This window comes from Vespula vulgaris, chromosome 22, assembly GCF_905475345.1.
Source record: "Vespula vulgaris chromosome 22, iyVesVulg1.1, whole genome shotgun sequence".
NCBI lineage: Eukaryota > Metazoa > Arthropoda > Insecta > Hymenoptera > Vespidae > Vespula > Vespula vulgaris.
The window spans coordinates 2,915,387-2,932,211 of record NC_066607.1 but is presented as its reverse complement, the minus strand read 5'-3'; the positions used below and the strand labels follow the sequence as shown (position 1 = coordinate 2,932,211).

General features: G+C 31.4%; 4 protein-coding genes across 14 annotated transcripts in view; 2 read left to right on the top strand and 2 right to left on the bottom strand.

Moving 5' to 3' along the window:
• LOC127071542 (myb-like protein Q) overlaps positions 1–5,058 on the top strand; it is a 38,703-nt gene extending 33,645 nt beyond the window's left edge. For all 4 annotated transcript variants that reach the window (XM_051010920.1, XM_051010923.1, XM_051010921.1 and 1 more), the window contains exon 5: positions 1,221–5,058. In XM_051010920.1, coding sequence (XP_050866877.1) covers positions 1,221–1,958 — 738 coding nt within the window. In that variant the 3' untranslated portion in view covers positions 1,959–5,058. The remainder of the gene's footprint in view (positions 1–1,220) is intronic.
• LOC127071549 (adrenodoxin-like protein 2, mitochondrial) lies at positions 4,806–7,237 on the bottom strand. The gene is made up of 4 exons (XM_051010935.1): positions 6,864–7,237; positions 6,670–6,782; positions 6,444–6,576; positions 4,806–6,090 (listed from the first exon to the last, which is right to left on the bottom strand). The coding sequence occupies exons 1-4, from the start codon at positions 7,004–7,006 to the stop codon at positions 6,000–6,002; spliced, it is 480 nt and encodes a 159-aa protein (XP_050866892.1). The 5' UTR covers positions 7,007–7,237; the 3' UTR covers positions 4,806–5,999.
• Positions 7,238–8,028: 791 nt separating this feature from the next.
• Positions 8,029–10,904, bottom strand: LOC127071543 (DNA repair protein XRCC1). Of its 2 annotated transcripts, none has more exons than XM_051010924.1 (3): positions 10,644–10,904; positions 8,435–10,520; positions 8,029–8,369 (listed from the first exon to the last, which is right to left on the bottom strand). In XM_051010924.1, the coding sequence occupies exons 2-3, from the start codon at positions 10,225–10,227 to the stop codon at positions 8,231–8,233; spliced, it is 1,932 nt and encodes a 643-aa protein (XP_050866881.1). In that variant the 5' UTR covers positions 10,228–10,520; positions 10,644–10,904; the 3' UTR covers positions 8,029–8,230. The 2 variants fall into 2 exon arrangements, with proteins under 2 accessions (XP_050866881.1, XP_050866882.1); XM_051010925.1 differs by having other exon boundaries at positions 8,435–10,165.
• A 280-nt stretch (positions 10,905–11,184) lies between these two features.
• Positions 11,185–16,825, top strand: part of LOC127071538 (kinesin-like protein KIF13B) — a 114,633-nt gene continuing 108,992 nt past the window's right edge. For 3 of the 7 annotated variants that reach the window (XM_051010907.1, XM_051010908.1, XM_051010910.1), the window contains exon 1: positions 11,187–11,918. In XM_051010907.1, coding sequence (XP_050866864.1) covers positions 11,864–11,918 — 55 coding nt within the window. In that variant the 5' untranslated portion in view covers positions 11,187–11,863. Of the gene's footprint in view, positions 11,919–16,825 lie in introns of all 7 variants that reach the window. The other 4 variants (XM_051010909.1, XM_051010912.1, XM_051010906.1 and 1 more) reach the window with 3 other exon arrangements.

Below are 16,825 nucleotides of genomic sequence, written 5' to 3'. Positions count from 1 at the left end.
ACATATGTATAAGTATATACAGGGTGTTTTTCAAGACGAAATTGTCGAGAATTTAATTCGAATATTTTTTCATACATCGATCAATGCACGCGAACAAATTGTTGTCCGAATCGATTTTGCAGATCAATATATTTTATTGTTATCATTTATTTTATAGCAGAAAATTAAGGAAAGAATCACCTGTGCTAGTAATGCATTTCTTTTTCTTTTTTTTTTTTTTTTTATACATCGTATATATTCGCACTAACGCGTACGATACGTAAAAATACCGATTTCTATCCTACGCAAACTCATTAGCATAACCAGCATCGACTCAATCGACATATTATTGTAAAACTGTTCGCGGATTGTCCCCTTCCCCCACTATCGTTGGATGCAGGTATAACAAGGCATCGAAATCGAATATTATATTCCCCATTGACTTTACATAATATGCCGAACGTTGAACTTGAATCCTTAAGTGAAAAGAGATAAACAGACGATTTTCTTCTTTTGTTGTTGAGATCGAAATTACATAAAAAGGGACAAAGAAAAAAAAGAAAAAGGAAGTTGCAGTTTCCGCGAAATTTTTTGTCTTTTTTTTTTTTTTATTTTATTATTCCTTTTTTTGGAACATCGTAAGGGAAAAGAAAAGGAAAACGTTGACAAAAGAAAATATTCGATCGTATGACAACGTACTTATAATACGTACATACGTACGTAGATATATCTATACTTGTAAAATATATATATATGTATGTATGTATATATATATATATATATACATTACGTATATACGGTAAAGTGAGCCACCAAAAGAGTATCCGGAAATTTATGTTGATAATTTAACGTTTCAATACATTCCCGTTTACGGTCCATTATGGCGATTAATTCGCTCGTAAATTCGTATCACTTAATGCCGTACCATTAAAACAGCCGGGAGGTTTCTTTCATAATAATTTTCTTTTACAATCTACGTTACTATAGCTTTCGGTAACATACCTACTTAGGTATAAACGAGGGGGTGGGAATAGGGGGATGGGGGATATCGAGTAATTAAATTTAATGTCGCCTTTGACGTGTCGCCTTAAAAGTTCCCACCGATAGGTGGGATCCATTATATCGTCTTTCATTGTGTCCAGCTTTTGATAACCGTAATCTATGTGTCCTAAATAAATAAATATACATACGTACGAGTGTACGAATATACTTTATTAAAAACATTTATTATAATATTTCAGGAGAAGACGAACGCGGTGAAGGCACTAGCTCGCGAACAGTGCGAAGCGGCGGCTCAACTGCAACGTCAGCAACTACAGCAATTACAGCAAAATAATAATAATAATAATAATAATAATAATAATAATAATAATCATAATCATCATCATCATCATCATCATCAATCGCATCTACAACAACAGCAATACCAGCTGCATCAACAGCAGCACCACCACCACCAGCAACAGCATCAATTACGGCCGAGTATTTATCACAGCGGAGGATGCGCACCAAAAATCGGTTCTCTGACGGGAACGAATTCTAATACAACCTTGGTCCATAACAATGCTGGTAATAATCGTGGCTCGCAGTATCATCAACAACAACAGCAGCAGCAACAGCATCAGCAACAGCAACAACAACAGCAGCAACAGTTGCAGCAACAGCATCATCATCATCATCATCATCATCATCGACACATGTCGTCGCCGATGTCACCGCCCTTGTTGTTGTCGTCGACGAATGCTCCGCTCGCATCTACGCACAGCCTTTTAAATGTCACCGGTACGAATCGTAACGTCGTAACACCACCTACGACTCCTGGTGACAGGTCACCACCGAGTCCAAGCAATAAATTCAATAGGTCTCATTTGACGAGGGAGGCTAGTGGTAGCGTAAGTCCTGGCTTACCAGCAGCTACGTTAGATCTTAGCAGTGCTGCCAACACCAACAGTCCTCATGAACTCTCCACGCTCGTGTAAACAATCGAGACTTGGAAGGGATTAATCCCTCCCTCCATTCGAAACGATTTTTTGGAATCTTCTTCTTCTTCTTCTTTCTTGTTTGTTTGTTGGTTGGTTTGTTTGTTTGTTCGTTTAAAACTAACATCGTTGGATATACGTAGGTGCGATGAAAGGTGTCTTTTTCGATTAGGAAACACCTAAAAATTATATCTGACTGATATCGTATATCGTCTCTTTTCTTTTCTTTCTTTTTTTTTTTTTTTTTTTTTTTTTTTGTTAAGCTTCTATAAGAGTCGACCTACGTGAATTTCTCTTTTCTATTGTAAAAGACAACCTTTGTATGTATGTATGTATGTATGTATGTAAGTTCTATCTATGTATGTATGTATGTATCCATGTATTTACTTATGTAAGTACCTAATTTTACGTATTATGCGTTTACGATTAATATTCGTTTATCGTGGAGAATAATTAAAGAGGAAGAAGAAGAAAAGAGAGGAGAACAGAAAAGAAAGAAAAGAAAAAAAAATAGAAAAGATATAAGAAAAGAAGCGACAACAAAACTTAAAACACTATTTTAAGTTTCGATTCAGCTGGTACCTGATTTACGTATGTCTCATTGATACGTCGCGTCTATCATTTTTGGAATTCGCAAAATGCGATTAAAATCCGTTGTTTTTATTTATTCTCTTTTTTTTTTCTTTCCTTTTCTTTTCTTTTTTCTTATGGAAAGAGAAGTTCACCTTGTACAGTGGTTTATCTTATCGAGAAAAGAGTTTTTAGTGTCTCTTTTGCTTCGTATCACGTTTGTGCGATAGAAACATCGTTTTAATCTCTTTGTCGTTTTCGCGTTGGTGCTGGCACCACGGCGAAGTAGAAGACTGTTCGATTTATTCCAAGGAAGAAAAGAAATGAAAGAAAGAGAAAAAAAAGAAAAAGAGAAAGAAAAAGAAAAGAAAAACATTATCAACCAGTATAAATAAAATCGTTTGGTCGTTTATCATGTAGATTATCATTACACACGAACACCACCGTGATAAACGTTAAGTTTATTATAGTCACTCGTGGGATCATTAAAAAATTCAATGCTATTTGTCGTAATATAAAATGAATTTACAAATCGAACTAGCGTTATCAGTTCGATTATTTAAAAATGATCTTTACCTTACCTCATCTTCGTAAGATAACATATTATATACATACATACATAACGTGCATTTATTCAAGAAATTAGATTCTCTTAGAAATGTCCGGTCCTTTTTTTTTTTTTAATTTTTTAATTTTTTATTTTCTTTCTCCGTTCAATCACGATCAACGAAAGATTCTTTTCACGAGAAAACTGCGTCTAATCTAAATAGAAGATATATGGTATACTTTGATTCATTTATATTTTTGTATAATTTATAAGTTTTTGAGAGAGTCAACGGGTATTGCCGTAGAAACACCTGTTGCATAGCGCACGTGCAACTTTATACAATCCATTTTGTAACTTTTACGAATCGTAGTGTATAATTAAGTTATGTGTTAACTTAAGGAAAAGAAATGAAAAAAGAAAGAAAGAAAGAAAAAAAAAGTCATTGTGACCTGTCGAACTGTCAATTCGATAAAAAGAAGAAGTTTGTTTTTGTTTCGTCAAAACAAATATTAATTCGTTTCGTTCGAAGAGATAAAATGGAGGGTGTTGTGTAAAAATACGAGAGTGAGTGTTAATCGAGGCATCGCTCGTTATTTATATTATATACGAACGATGATATGTTGAAGAGAGAGAAAGAGAAAAAACAAATGTAAAAAGAAAAATGCTCGTGCAGTTTGGAAAGGTGAGACGCATACATGTGTAATGTAGGTATGTACATCTTGCCATGTTCTTTTTTTCTTTACTTGTGTTTAGTAAAACCTCTAGTCCTAGGTCACTTTCGTTAATGAGAAAGGCTTAGACCTTAGAATTCTGACTATCGCTTGACTGCGCGATTAAGTATTTTTTTTTTTTTTTTATTCGTTACAAAATCAGAAGGCAAAGGGGGAAGGGTGAAGAAGAGTAACCCTCGATGCAAAATCTGATATATGATAATGATTATTATTATTATTATGACAGTTTTTTTTTCTTTTTTTTTAGGGAAATTTATAAATCAATATACTTTCATCGTTTTTAAAACCAAGTTGACCGATAATCTCATTGAAGATTTTATTAGAACAGTTATTGTTGTTGATGACAGAATAGAAAAAAAAAATAATAATAATAACAATAATAATAATAATAATAATGGTAATGATAATGATAATGATAATGATAATACCAATCTAAATTCTATTGAAATATTTACGATTTTATTTCTTTATTGTCGTTTAATTAAATTATAGAAGTTAGTATTCGAATATGAAAAAAAAACAGGGCTTCACCACACGTGCTTGTGAGTGATAGACTGAAGTGAAAAATTTATATTCAGAAATATAAATCTTCAGGCTAACGAGTCGTCGAGCGAAGAAACAATATCTAAATAAAATTAAATACGCATAATTGTAGATGAAATTATACCTTGTGACTGACTTAATAACAAAAGTTGCATTTGCTAACGTGTATATATAAGTATACCGTTTTTAATTATGAGATAATACGTTAAAGTATATATGTTAAATTGGAAACTATAGATTTTTATTATCTGTTCATAATAAAATGGTAAAATTTAAAGTTTGACGAAAGTTAAGCAAAATCTCAATTTATCATACGTGTAAATAGATAAAGAAATATATATATATATATATATATATATATATATATATATATATATACATATATATATATATAATATCTCACACATTCTAGAGGTAGTGATTTTGAAATGGGCAGGGTAAGAAAATGAAAATATGTAAATTATATACATTAATATAATGTCTAATTTTTACCATGTTTGTAAGTAGTGTAGCAATAATTCATTTACATATAGTGTGCGATAATGCACAAGTAAATTATTCGTTGGGTCCACATGTAATATTCAATAGTACAAAAGTGTTTTAGCTTTATGTACTACTACCGATGTAATAATATCGATATCGTGGATATATTTGGTTATGTACCTTTCTAAAGAGAAATAAATTATTCTGAGCATGTCAAGTGAAACAATTAGTTGAAAATATTTTAACTAGAATATTAATAAAGTATAAATCTAAGATAGAAATAATTCTTTTTTATTTTCTCTTATCTACTTTGGATTTATAGGTATTATTAATTCACGTATGATCTTTTTTTTTCTAATTATTTATTAGAATATAACATCATTATCATGGTTTTTTTCTTTTCAATCTGTTTTAATAACGTTATTAATTTATTTTATTTCAGGATATGTATAAAAATATCATTTAACAAGATCATTTTGATTACTTATTTAGCAATGGCACTTTGGGCACATATATGACAAACTTAATTAAAATCTTTGAAACTATTTTTTTTTCATTACATAATTGGAATAATTGTTTAATTAACATGAATACAGTGAGAAATTATTATCAATCACATAAGAAAGATACCCATAAAACAATATACATTTTTTGCTATACAATTTTTTACTATATTTACTAACAGTAACTAATGTATATATATATATGAACAAAATTAATTAATTCAACGTAAAACATTTAATAAATATTACACATTTATTGTAATATAAAAACTATTGCACTTTTCATTATTATATGATAAATATTTTGTTAAAATAGAAGATTTTATTAAAATGAATCCACACTGGAGTGAATTCAAACCGATTAAAAAACTATCATAAAATATTTGTTTCTTTTCTCTTCATTTTTTTTTCCCTTTTTTTTTAATTATTTTTAGCTATGTATAAAATATTTATAGATTTTACGAAAGATTATATAAATCTTTTTTTACCAGTATATACATAATATTACATTTGTGCTCAAATTAATTTGTATCAATGTAGTATGAAGGATATATATATATATATATATAGTTTTACTATCTATAAAGAGCATCCACATTTGGTATTATTGGCGTTTCTATTGATTTACTTCATATGGACACAATGGAACTACGAATCAACCACATCAGGCTCGTGCATCATTGATCGTGGTTGGAACCTTCACTTCAATGCCATCTAATTCTTTTGTCATGACTATCTGACACCCTAATCTGGATCTATAAAGAAATATATTTACCATTAGCACAAAATCAATTCATATTAGTACTATTCAAATAACTTTAAAATTGACTGTAAAATTTGTCTGAGAGATATCCAAGATCATGTTATTTTAAATTTCAAATATGAAGTACTTTCGATGACCGAGTTAAATTCACAAGCGACACATGGAAATGACTTCGAAGAAGTCATGAATATATGTAACATATGGAAATAGTAAAGATCTGAACCTTAAGAACACACACACATATATATATACATATGTTATTTTTTTAAGATTTATATATATATATATACACATTTTAAATTATAATTATTTTTTTTTAAATTAAAAAAAATATCAATAACATACGTATCGGTTAAGTCATATGCTAGGTCAAGCATATCTAATTCTTCGTCTGTAGGTTTATCAGGTAGACTATCATACACTTCCTTAGGAAAAATTAAATGACAAGTACTACAAGTTAGTGTTCCTTCGCAAGCACCTATATATAAAAATAATTGTTAAATTAGTATATTATTTTTGGTAAAGCTGTTTAAAAAAAAAGAGAGAGAGAGAAATATTAGATATCACCTACCATAACCATCCAAATCAACTTCGTTATTTACGACTATATCCAAAATCGTATCTCCCACTTTGCCTTTCGCTTTTATCCTTTCACCGCTAGCTCTAACGAATGTTATATTTACTCTGAAATACATCATTAAAATTAATACGAGTATTTCATTGAAGAAAATAGATTCTATACGAATACAACGTTTATTAACTTACTCTTGTTTTTCTGAAAGCGGTTGAGACGTTGACGATGTTCGTACGAATGAAGCTACTGGAATATTTTTTACAGATTTTACGGACGTTGAATTTAAAATTAAAATTGACTTTGACAGTTGATGAAATTTACGTACTAACGCCATTCCTTGGATTACTTATAAAACAGTACTACTAATATATTTAAAAATTTCTCAATTGGATCTAAAATTATTTTTAAATTCGTTATAACGTCCCTGACTTGCAACTATAGATAATTTCAGTCATACTGTCTATTAAAGGTATAACGAGTACGTCGACAAGGTTATGAAACACCCCACCATTGTTCATGATACACCACAGGTTACTGCAATCCGCAAATTATAAAACAAAATCTAGGCTTCCGAGTGAATTCACTCGAATGACAAACTTTCACTGAATGTGTTGCCAACCTTAAAACTATAAATTTCCTATCGATCGAACGACAAATATTTTCTTTTTTCTTTACGAAAGAAAAATATTTGTGACATCAATTTTATTATCATTTTTTTAATTATGATTTATTGTCGATTAATCCATAGATTATTCCAACAATACGCAATAATCTTGATCGAAAGATAAAAACAAAACAAAAAAAAAAAAAAGAAAAAAATATTTGGACAATTTTAGAAAGATGTGTTCAATAAATGAATTATTTGAAAATAATTCTAAGGTGAGGTTATATTACGAACAAAAAATGTACTTCGAATACATTAAGACATCGCTAATGATATAAATAATAACAAATGGTTAGAGACGTGCAGTTTATTATGATGAATAACAAATTTAGTCTATCGAGGGAATTTCGACGTGCGAACATCGTGATTTTCTTAATAATTATTTAATTCGTTTAATTATTTTATTTTTTATAAAATTATGAACTTGTTTTTACATATATACATACACACATATATATATACACAACATGCAATATAATTTAAACGTTTGATTGTTAGATAGCGCTGAAGTCTTCATAATAAAAACATCAAACATCTAGTGATCTATTATGATACATACACATGTACACGTACACGCATACGCACACATCACGTACACACACACATTTTTTTCTATATATTTTTTAATCATTTTAGAATTATTTGACTATGCAACTTTTCATGAAAATATGTAATATAATAATAGACAAAAGTTTCAAATGCACATAGAATAAGAACTTTTATTACTTCAATAAAGGACAAATAACTTTATAAAATACTAAATAAAATAAGAATTATTTTCTTTGTCAAAATAAAAAAAGACTGTTTTTTTTTTATGTATATAACGATAAAATAAAAAATAAAAGTATTGTTATTTTTAATATTTTCTTATCAAAAAAGAGATTGCTTATTTTGTTAATAATACGTCTCAGAATCTGTATCTTCTTCGAATGGATTAGGCGTTTCTTCGGGAGATGCATAAGCCTCGATTTCATCTTCACTTTCAGGTTTCTTTTTTTCCTTGTTATCCAAAGCATATCTTCTCCATGGGAATCTATAATTAACAATATTTATTTATAAGATAAATAAATAATATATACAATATGTTTTTGTAAATACCTTTTTCTCTTATTATAGCAGTCTTCAATGAACATATGCGATACAATTTTAGAGTAATTCCTTAATTGTAAATATTTCGGTGTATTCCTAAAGGCGCAAATCAAATGACTACATGCATTCGACTCGCTTGGAATACCAATATATCTGGCCCCCATTGAAAGTGCTTTCTTTCTAATTTCATCTCTTTGTGGATTAACATATCCGCTAAGAGAAAAGCTGATACCTCGAAGGAGTTCTTTAAATAATTTCTTTGATTTATTTTTTTTGACTTTAGTGGTAGAAGGAAGTGGTTTGGGTTGCGGCAAACGTCCACACATGAAACATGATTTATCGTCTGATTTGTTAGAACATCTTGGACATTCTTTTTTAATTTTTTTATTTTCATCTTTTTCCTCCAAAGTCAAAGAACGTTTTTTTGACTCGACGTTACAATTACCATTTTTAAAATCGGTTTTATCTTTTTTTTGAGTCGATGATGGCACAACATCTCCAAATGGAGTACGCTTAACATTTTCATTTTGTTTATCCTTTATTCCTGTAGCATTAGCTATTGCTACATCCGTAGTCAATGTATTTTTATTTATAGTATTATCAGAAACTTTATTTCGCTTTCCAAATACTTCGTCAGCTTTTCCAGCCTCCAATTTTTCTAACGTACGCTTAACATTTTCATTTTGTTTATCCTTTATTCCTGTAGCATTAATTATTACTACATCCGTAATCAATGTATTTTTATTTATAGTATTATCAGAAGCTTTATTTTGCTTTCCAAATACTTCGTCAGCTTTTCCAGCTTCCAATTTTTCTAACGTACGCTTAACATTTTCGTTTTGTTTATCCTTTATTCCTGTAGCATTAGCTATTGCTACATCCGTAGTCAATGTATTTTTATTTATAGTATTATCAGAAACTTTATTTCGCTTTCCAAATACTTCGTCAGCTTTTCCAGCTTCCGATTTTTCTAACGTACGCTTAACATTTTCATTTTGTTTATCCTTTATTCCTGTAGCATTAGCTATTGCTACATCCGTAGTCAATGTATTTTTATTTATAGTATTATCAGAAACTTTATTTTGCTTTCCAAATACTTCATCAGCTTTTCCAGCTTCCAATTTTTCTAACAAAGGTCTTTTCATAGGCTCTCTCTCCTCTTCTTGGCGTTTCGAGAAAGCTAACATACCACTTTCTTTTACCTTTTTAAGTAAATCACCCATAGGATCTGGTTTTGTTTTATTATTTATCATCTTGAGACATTTCTCTTTAAATTTGTCTATATCTGTCTTCTCATTATTTTGATCTTTCTGTTTTAATTTAAAGCGACCAAAAACATCAATCCCTAAGTCTATAATAACTTCTGTTTTTGCTATGAAAAACATTAGACCGAACAATTCCCTTAAGTTCGCAGACTGCATACAAGTAACTTTAATCCGATCAAATTTTGTTTTCAATATATCAGGATTTAGATCTCTTTTTGTGAATAATTGTACTTGATCTTTAAATTTACCATTAGCAGCTTCGTCGTTTGTCATAAATTGGTGTTGTACGACAGGTATCCAGGTATCGGGTTCCAATAATGTTGATGCAGTGACAATAACAACGCAAGAACGATAATTACCAATATCAATACCTGTTATTATAGAAGATTCATTCAATTGAAAGATAATACTTGCTAGCATTTCTCCAGGTTTAGCGCATCTCCATGAGATATTTTTACGATGATCCAACAGATTACTAGCAGGATAAGATGGATGTTCCGAGGAACAATTTATTATTTTTTTAAATTTAATAATCATTTTGGAAATGTTGTTTCAAATCCTAAATTATCAAGTTCTCTTTTTCCTCGTTCTCAATATTATATTTATCGCACATCACTATTATATCTCATATATGTATATATGAGACATACTTTTAGATAAAACGATATAAAAATAATAATACTATATATAGAAAAAGTTAATTTGTTCGATATGCCGCCAAACATAAAAATATATAACCTTATTTCGTCCTACTTGTTTCTTCTTTCGTGCAAATCCAAGAAATGTGACAAGTACAAACGAAGAAAAAAAAAAGAAACGTTTCCTCAATCCTAACCAACAAAATCGAACAATTATTAATCGCTCAGAAATTAAAACAAAAGATAATCGGAATGGATTACACTTCCCGCGTAATGTTTTTAAATCGAGCGCTAAAATATATATTTATTACTTACTCGTATATATAAAATTGTTGGCACGTATTTGAGAGATTAAATATAAATATTATTTATCGTTGACAAATGATCACAAAAAAAATATAGAATCTAATTCAAATATACGCACAAAATCCATAACACGTGGTATACATTCGATTTCAATCCTTAATTGTTTTGATAGTGGTAGCAATGCGGCGATTCGCCATTTTTTTTCTTTTCAATAAGCGTGATCGTTACATTTTATACCCGGAAACGAACATTTCGTAATTCATTTAACGTTAACAACAATAGTTATATATATATATATATATATACATATACATATATATATGTATACACGATATAATTACTAATATTGCGTGATAAGTTATATTTTCTAACTATCGAGTAAAAAATTACATCGATTGCGTGTTTAATTACGTTTCGAATTATTCTTACGAACTAAGGACAAAGGAAAAAAAGAAGAAGATTGTGTTTGTACGTGAAGACAATATAACGAGCGAGATAAAGAAAGATAAAGAGAAAACAAAGGATAAAATAAACATGAAGAGCGTTCGAAAGTTGGCGCTAAATTCGATCGTCGAGGTATCGATCGGTCAAGAGGTTAACACGGTCGGTACGATGGATATTACGTCGGTCGAGATGGCGTGCGCGTAGCTCGACGAAGTGACGTCAGAGAAGGCAAAGTCGAAGCGGAGCCGAGTCGAGCCGAGTAAAGCCGAGTCGAGGCGAACGAAGTCGAGTCGAGCCGTGGGGGAACGACGGTAGACGACGAAGGCCGCGTCGAAGCGTCGCGAGCGTTCCTAGCGGCAGTTCTCGGAAATACGTTCACTCGATAGGAGGAGGACGATCATCGTCGTCCGGCGGTGCACGGACGAGCTACGATAGCAATATGGCGAAGTGTGTCATGGGCTCGGTGAGACGTAGTGCCGTTTGAAAGATGAAAGGTTCGCGGTATGGGTTGAAGATAATCTAGCGTTATGAGGTTCCTGTGAAAAATTCTAAATTGTGCGCGGGTTAGCTGAAACGAGCCGTTCCTCGTGATCAGTTTATACGGTGTGCGCGTTGTTACCGGTGTGAAAACACTACCACACATACACACACACGACACACACATACAGACAGACAGACATATACACGTACATACACAAGCAGCAGCAGACAGCGCGCGACACTGCACGCACCACACATACATACATACGTACATCATACATATATACATATAACATATACACGAAATGGCCACGGATAAGATAAAGGTCGCCGTTCGGGTCCGGCCGTTTAATCGAAGAGGTACGTATCACAAAGGAATGATCATGTATATATATATATATCGTATATATATACACAGATATATATTATAAGTATGTATTATTTCCCTTATGACAATTATTCATGGAAAACGTTCGAAACGAACGACGTTTGGAAAAGCTCTCGAAATTCGAAAGAGAGACGTCGGAAGATGACGAGACAAATCCAGACGACGGCTATATGTATGTATGACGATGCGTCTCCTTCCTTCCTTCCTTCCTTCTTTCTTTTTCTCTTTCTCTCTTTCTTTACTTCTTCCCTCAAGATCGTAGACCAGTCTCAGAACGATCGACCTTCGATTTCTTTCGTGCTACGACGATCGACGTTTACCTTTCGACGAGAGTGACACTTTAATCGTCGAACGCGTTATCTCACCTGATCCACGTCGACGTCTCTTTTCAAACGTTCTCTTTTTCTTTCTCTCTCTCTCTCTCTCTGTGTTTCTTTTTCTCTCTTTTCTTCTCTCTCTCTCTCTTTCTCTCTCTCTCTCTCTCTGTTTCCCTTTCTCCATTTTCTCCATTCGATCGTTCTGAAGTATCAAAGAACGGAACAACGCGAACTTCAAACGCATGTGTGCGTTGAAACGACACGAAGAAAAGTTGGTTTTTCCATCGTAACGCGAACTACGCGTTGAATTTTTTTTTTACTTTCTTTTACTTCTTTCTCTTTTCTTTTCTTTTCTCTTCTCTTCTTTTTTCTTCTCTTTACTTTTTTATATGTTCGACATTTAACCTAAAACTCACTTTCTCCTTTCTTTTCCTATCTTTCTATCGATCTATCTCTCTTTTTCTTTTCTTTTTTTTTTTTATTAAATCGTACTCGTTATCACGTTATCGCGTATATATATATATATATATTATATGTAATATGTATATGTATATATGTATGTTGAAGGAAATAGGTTCGGATTGGTGTTGTGTGTACCATGCAACTACGAATAAAGGATTCCGTGTTTACACAGTGAATCCCATAGCCTGCCGGTTCTTCTTTGTTCGAAAAATAGATTCGAATGTGTGGAAAAAGAGAGAGAGACAGAGAGAGAGGGAGGACTTTTCAAGACGATCCTACTCTCTCTTTCTATCTTTTTTACGTTACATACATATGTACATATATACATAAAACGACATGCACACAATATGCGTTTGATAATATATATATATATATATGTTGAAATTTTTTAACATTTTTCTTTCAACACAAAAGGAAAGTAACCTATTCGACCAAAGTCTTTTATATATACATATCTAACTCGTTTTTATTTATTATTAATCGGAGATATACACGCTCCTAAAAACATTCGTGCGAGACGAGGAAGGAGAAAAAGAGAAAGGCGAAGAGAAAGAGCGAGAGAGAGAGATAGAGATAGATAGAGACAGAGATAGACAGACAGACAAATAGACAGACAGATAGACGTGCTACAGTAAGAGAAAGATAAATAGGTGAGAGAGAGAAAGAGAGAGAGAGAGAGAGAGGGAGAGAGAGAGAATGCATCGAATGCGTCTCGATCGTACGACGATCGACTTTCGTCTATCGAATTACGATCGATTCGCGATCCTCGATTGTTTTTTCTTTTTTATATATTTCTTTACACGTTTCAATACGTTTCTTCGAATACATTTTTTAATGGAAGGTGATCTCGATTTCACGTCGCGTTCTAATCCATAATGATAATTATAATCATCGATATCATCGTCGTCAATCGAGTATAGTAATAGTAAAGACGTGAGTTACAGCAGCAAACGATCGTGCCACGAGTTTTGTCCTCCATTAGCTGTTCGTTCGCTCGTGCTGAACGATTAACCTATACTTGCGTGTGCAACCTCCTTCTTTTCGTATATATATGTAAATATATTATTATTATTCATATTTCGTATATATATATATATATATATATATGTTTTAATACATATGTTAAATATATATATAGATCATATATCTATTTATAATTCTTTTATATATATAACGTGTATATATATAAATTCGAGAAACTGCGTTAACTTACTAACAAGTTTTTTTTTTTTTAATGCATAAGATCTAAAAATACATATGTAAAAATATATATATATATATATACATACATATATACATACAACATACATACATATTTAGAATTCGATATATTGCTCTTGAATTAAATGGCAAACGAAGACGAATGTACATAATACGAGTTATTGAAGTTCGCGAAAATTGGGACTTTCGTTATCATGCTCGTAGCTAGTTTTAATTGGTTGATCGATAACGTCGACTTCCACCTCTTCCCTCTCCATTCCTCTTCTCCCCCTCCTTCCCACGTTCCCATCTCCTTCTAGCATTCTATCTCCGTTCTATGTTTCTCTTAGAACGCGTTAGAACATTATTATTTTCTTTTTATATATTTTTTTATTTGATCTTTTCTATTTTTTTTTATTTCGTCTACAACTGTACCAAACGACGTGTGTTCGACGAATTTAAGTACATAGATATGTGTGTGTTTGCGTGCGTGCATATAGATCGTGTATTTCGATATTTTATGGGTTTTCTATGGGTATTCATTGCCTCTTCCACGCTTACTGTCCAAAAAAAAAGTAATACGTAATGTATAATTTATTACACGCGTCCGAATTCCAATAAGAATTTGTGTTGTTCGTCTCTCGTTTTATAACGTTGCCAAGTAGTGGAATGTAATGGTGGTTTCATTTTTTTCATTGGCCTGCTTTAATTTGCTTTATCGTGTCATCATATATACATATATATATATATATATATATATTATTGCCTATCCATGGTCAATAAATATGTATATACATTCTTGATTGTTTACTAAAATTTTTCTTTTCTCTCTATCTCTTTTTCTTTCTTTCTTTCTTTTTTTCTTTCTTTCTTTCTTTTTCTTCTTTTCACTTTAATGCCATCTATTGTAATGTGCATTTGTATATGTATTTTTGAATATCCGTTTATTATTCTTTCTTTTTTCCTCTTTTGTGTCTTTCTCTGGCTGATTGTATTTAATCAAAAATCGATTAAACGACTTCGCGAACTTAGATCGTTACGATAAGCTCAAGAAACACAGACATACAAACACACCTGTCTCTCGCGTGTTTTCCCCTTCGAACGTCATCGCCTATCTTCGGGACTTTTCCTTCCACTTTCGATTTCGCTTTATAGATACTCAGCGAACAAAAACGATCTATATGTGTGTGTGTATGTGTGCAGTTTCGAGATAGATCGCGATTATGATCGTTTTACTGCGAAGGAAAGTAACAGATCTTCGAACGGTTTCATTCATTCATTTATTTTTTCATTCGTTTTATTTTGTTTTATTTTATTTCTTTATTTTTTTCTTTTTTTTCCCCCCCTATAAGTTGCACTAAATCGTCATGATAGATTTTACGCGAATCATGTGAAAGTGGATAAGTCGTATGCATATTCTACTTTTTTTTTTCTTTTTATTCTATTTTGTTTTATTTTGCTTTTTCTTTCTTTCTAATAATGTCGATCGGTGCAAAGTAAAAGTGAGAAATTCCGATAGATAATTTCTTAAATTTTTCATAGATTTTTTTAAAAGAAAATCTTGAAAAACAAGATATATATTCTTCGAGATAAATCGTTTCTATTCCGATCGATTTTTCATGTCATTGACGAAGGATATTTTCCATGTGTATACGTATATACTTGTGCGTATATACACGTATTATGTCATCGTATCACATGTATAAGTCTTCGTTCGTAATACTCGTAGTAATTTTCATCGTAAAAAAACACGCACACATACGGATATACACACGTATACACGGTGTGTAGTAGTTCGTTTAAAAAAGTGTTAATCTATGCTAATTGAGATATAAACGTGACGAAGAATAAAAGCAAATGAAAAAAAGAAGAAGAAAAGTTATATTCTACGTCTTTTTCGATTCGTGTATACATATATGTATATACATATATACGTCGTCCGTACGTATGATGTATATATGTATGCATATATATATATATGCATGTATATGCATCTTCTCGTTAGCATATCAATGAAAATTTTGTTCTCGTTCGATAGTTGAAGAAAATAAGATTTGCAAGATTTATTTCGACCTTGCTTTCGTGTATGTATACGTGTGTATATGTGTGTATAATCAAATTAAAAAAAAAAGTAACGAAGAAAAAGAAATTATGTGATTATTTATTAATTAAATACAAAGTAAAAGACCAGTATTATTTATTATTTAAATACAAAGTTAAATAAAAAATTTTTATTTATATCGACTCGATAGAATCGATTATTAATGATAGTCCGATGATCGAGATATAGATGGATAAGGAACGTCATTCGACGAACGACGATCATGAGATTTCGAAGATAAGAGGAAAGAAAGAATCGTAAAAATAAGATATTTCGATGCCGGAATCGATTTAAACGCGATCGCTCATTCGATTTAAATTTTGAGAGAAAGAGGGAGACGAAGAGAGACGATGTGTGAATGTCGCGTCGTTTTCGTTGGCGTCGTCGTCGACGTCGTCATCGGCGTCGTCGTCGTCGTTGTCGTTGTCGTTGTCGTTGTCGTCATTGTCAGCTGACTTTTTATGCTAGTCGCATATAAGTGAGTCATACTCGCGGCTACTTTGTTCTATCGAACGACTTTCGCCTATCGATAATGTGCGACTCTTTCTACTTTAACCGTGTTTACCTTGCTTAGAGGTTTTTACTTTATTTCTTTCTTTTCTTTTTTTTTTTTGAATTTTTATTTACTTATTTATTTATTTATTTATTTTTGTATTCCAACGACGTATGTGTAGATATGTCTAAAAAATAGAACGTGTAAGTGTGTGTGCATATATTTTATTTTTTATATTTTTTATATATATATGTAGTATTCATTTGTACTATTTTATGCATAATAAAAATATATATATATGTGTGT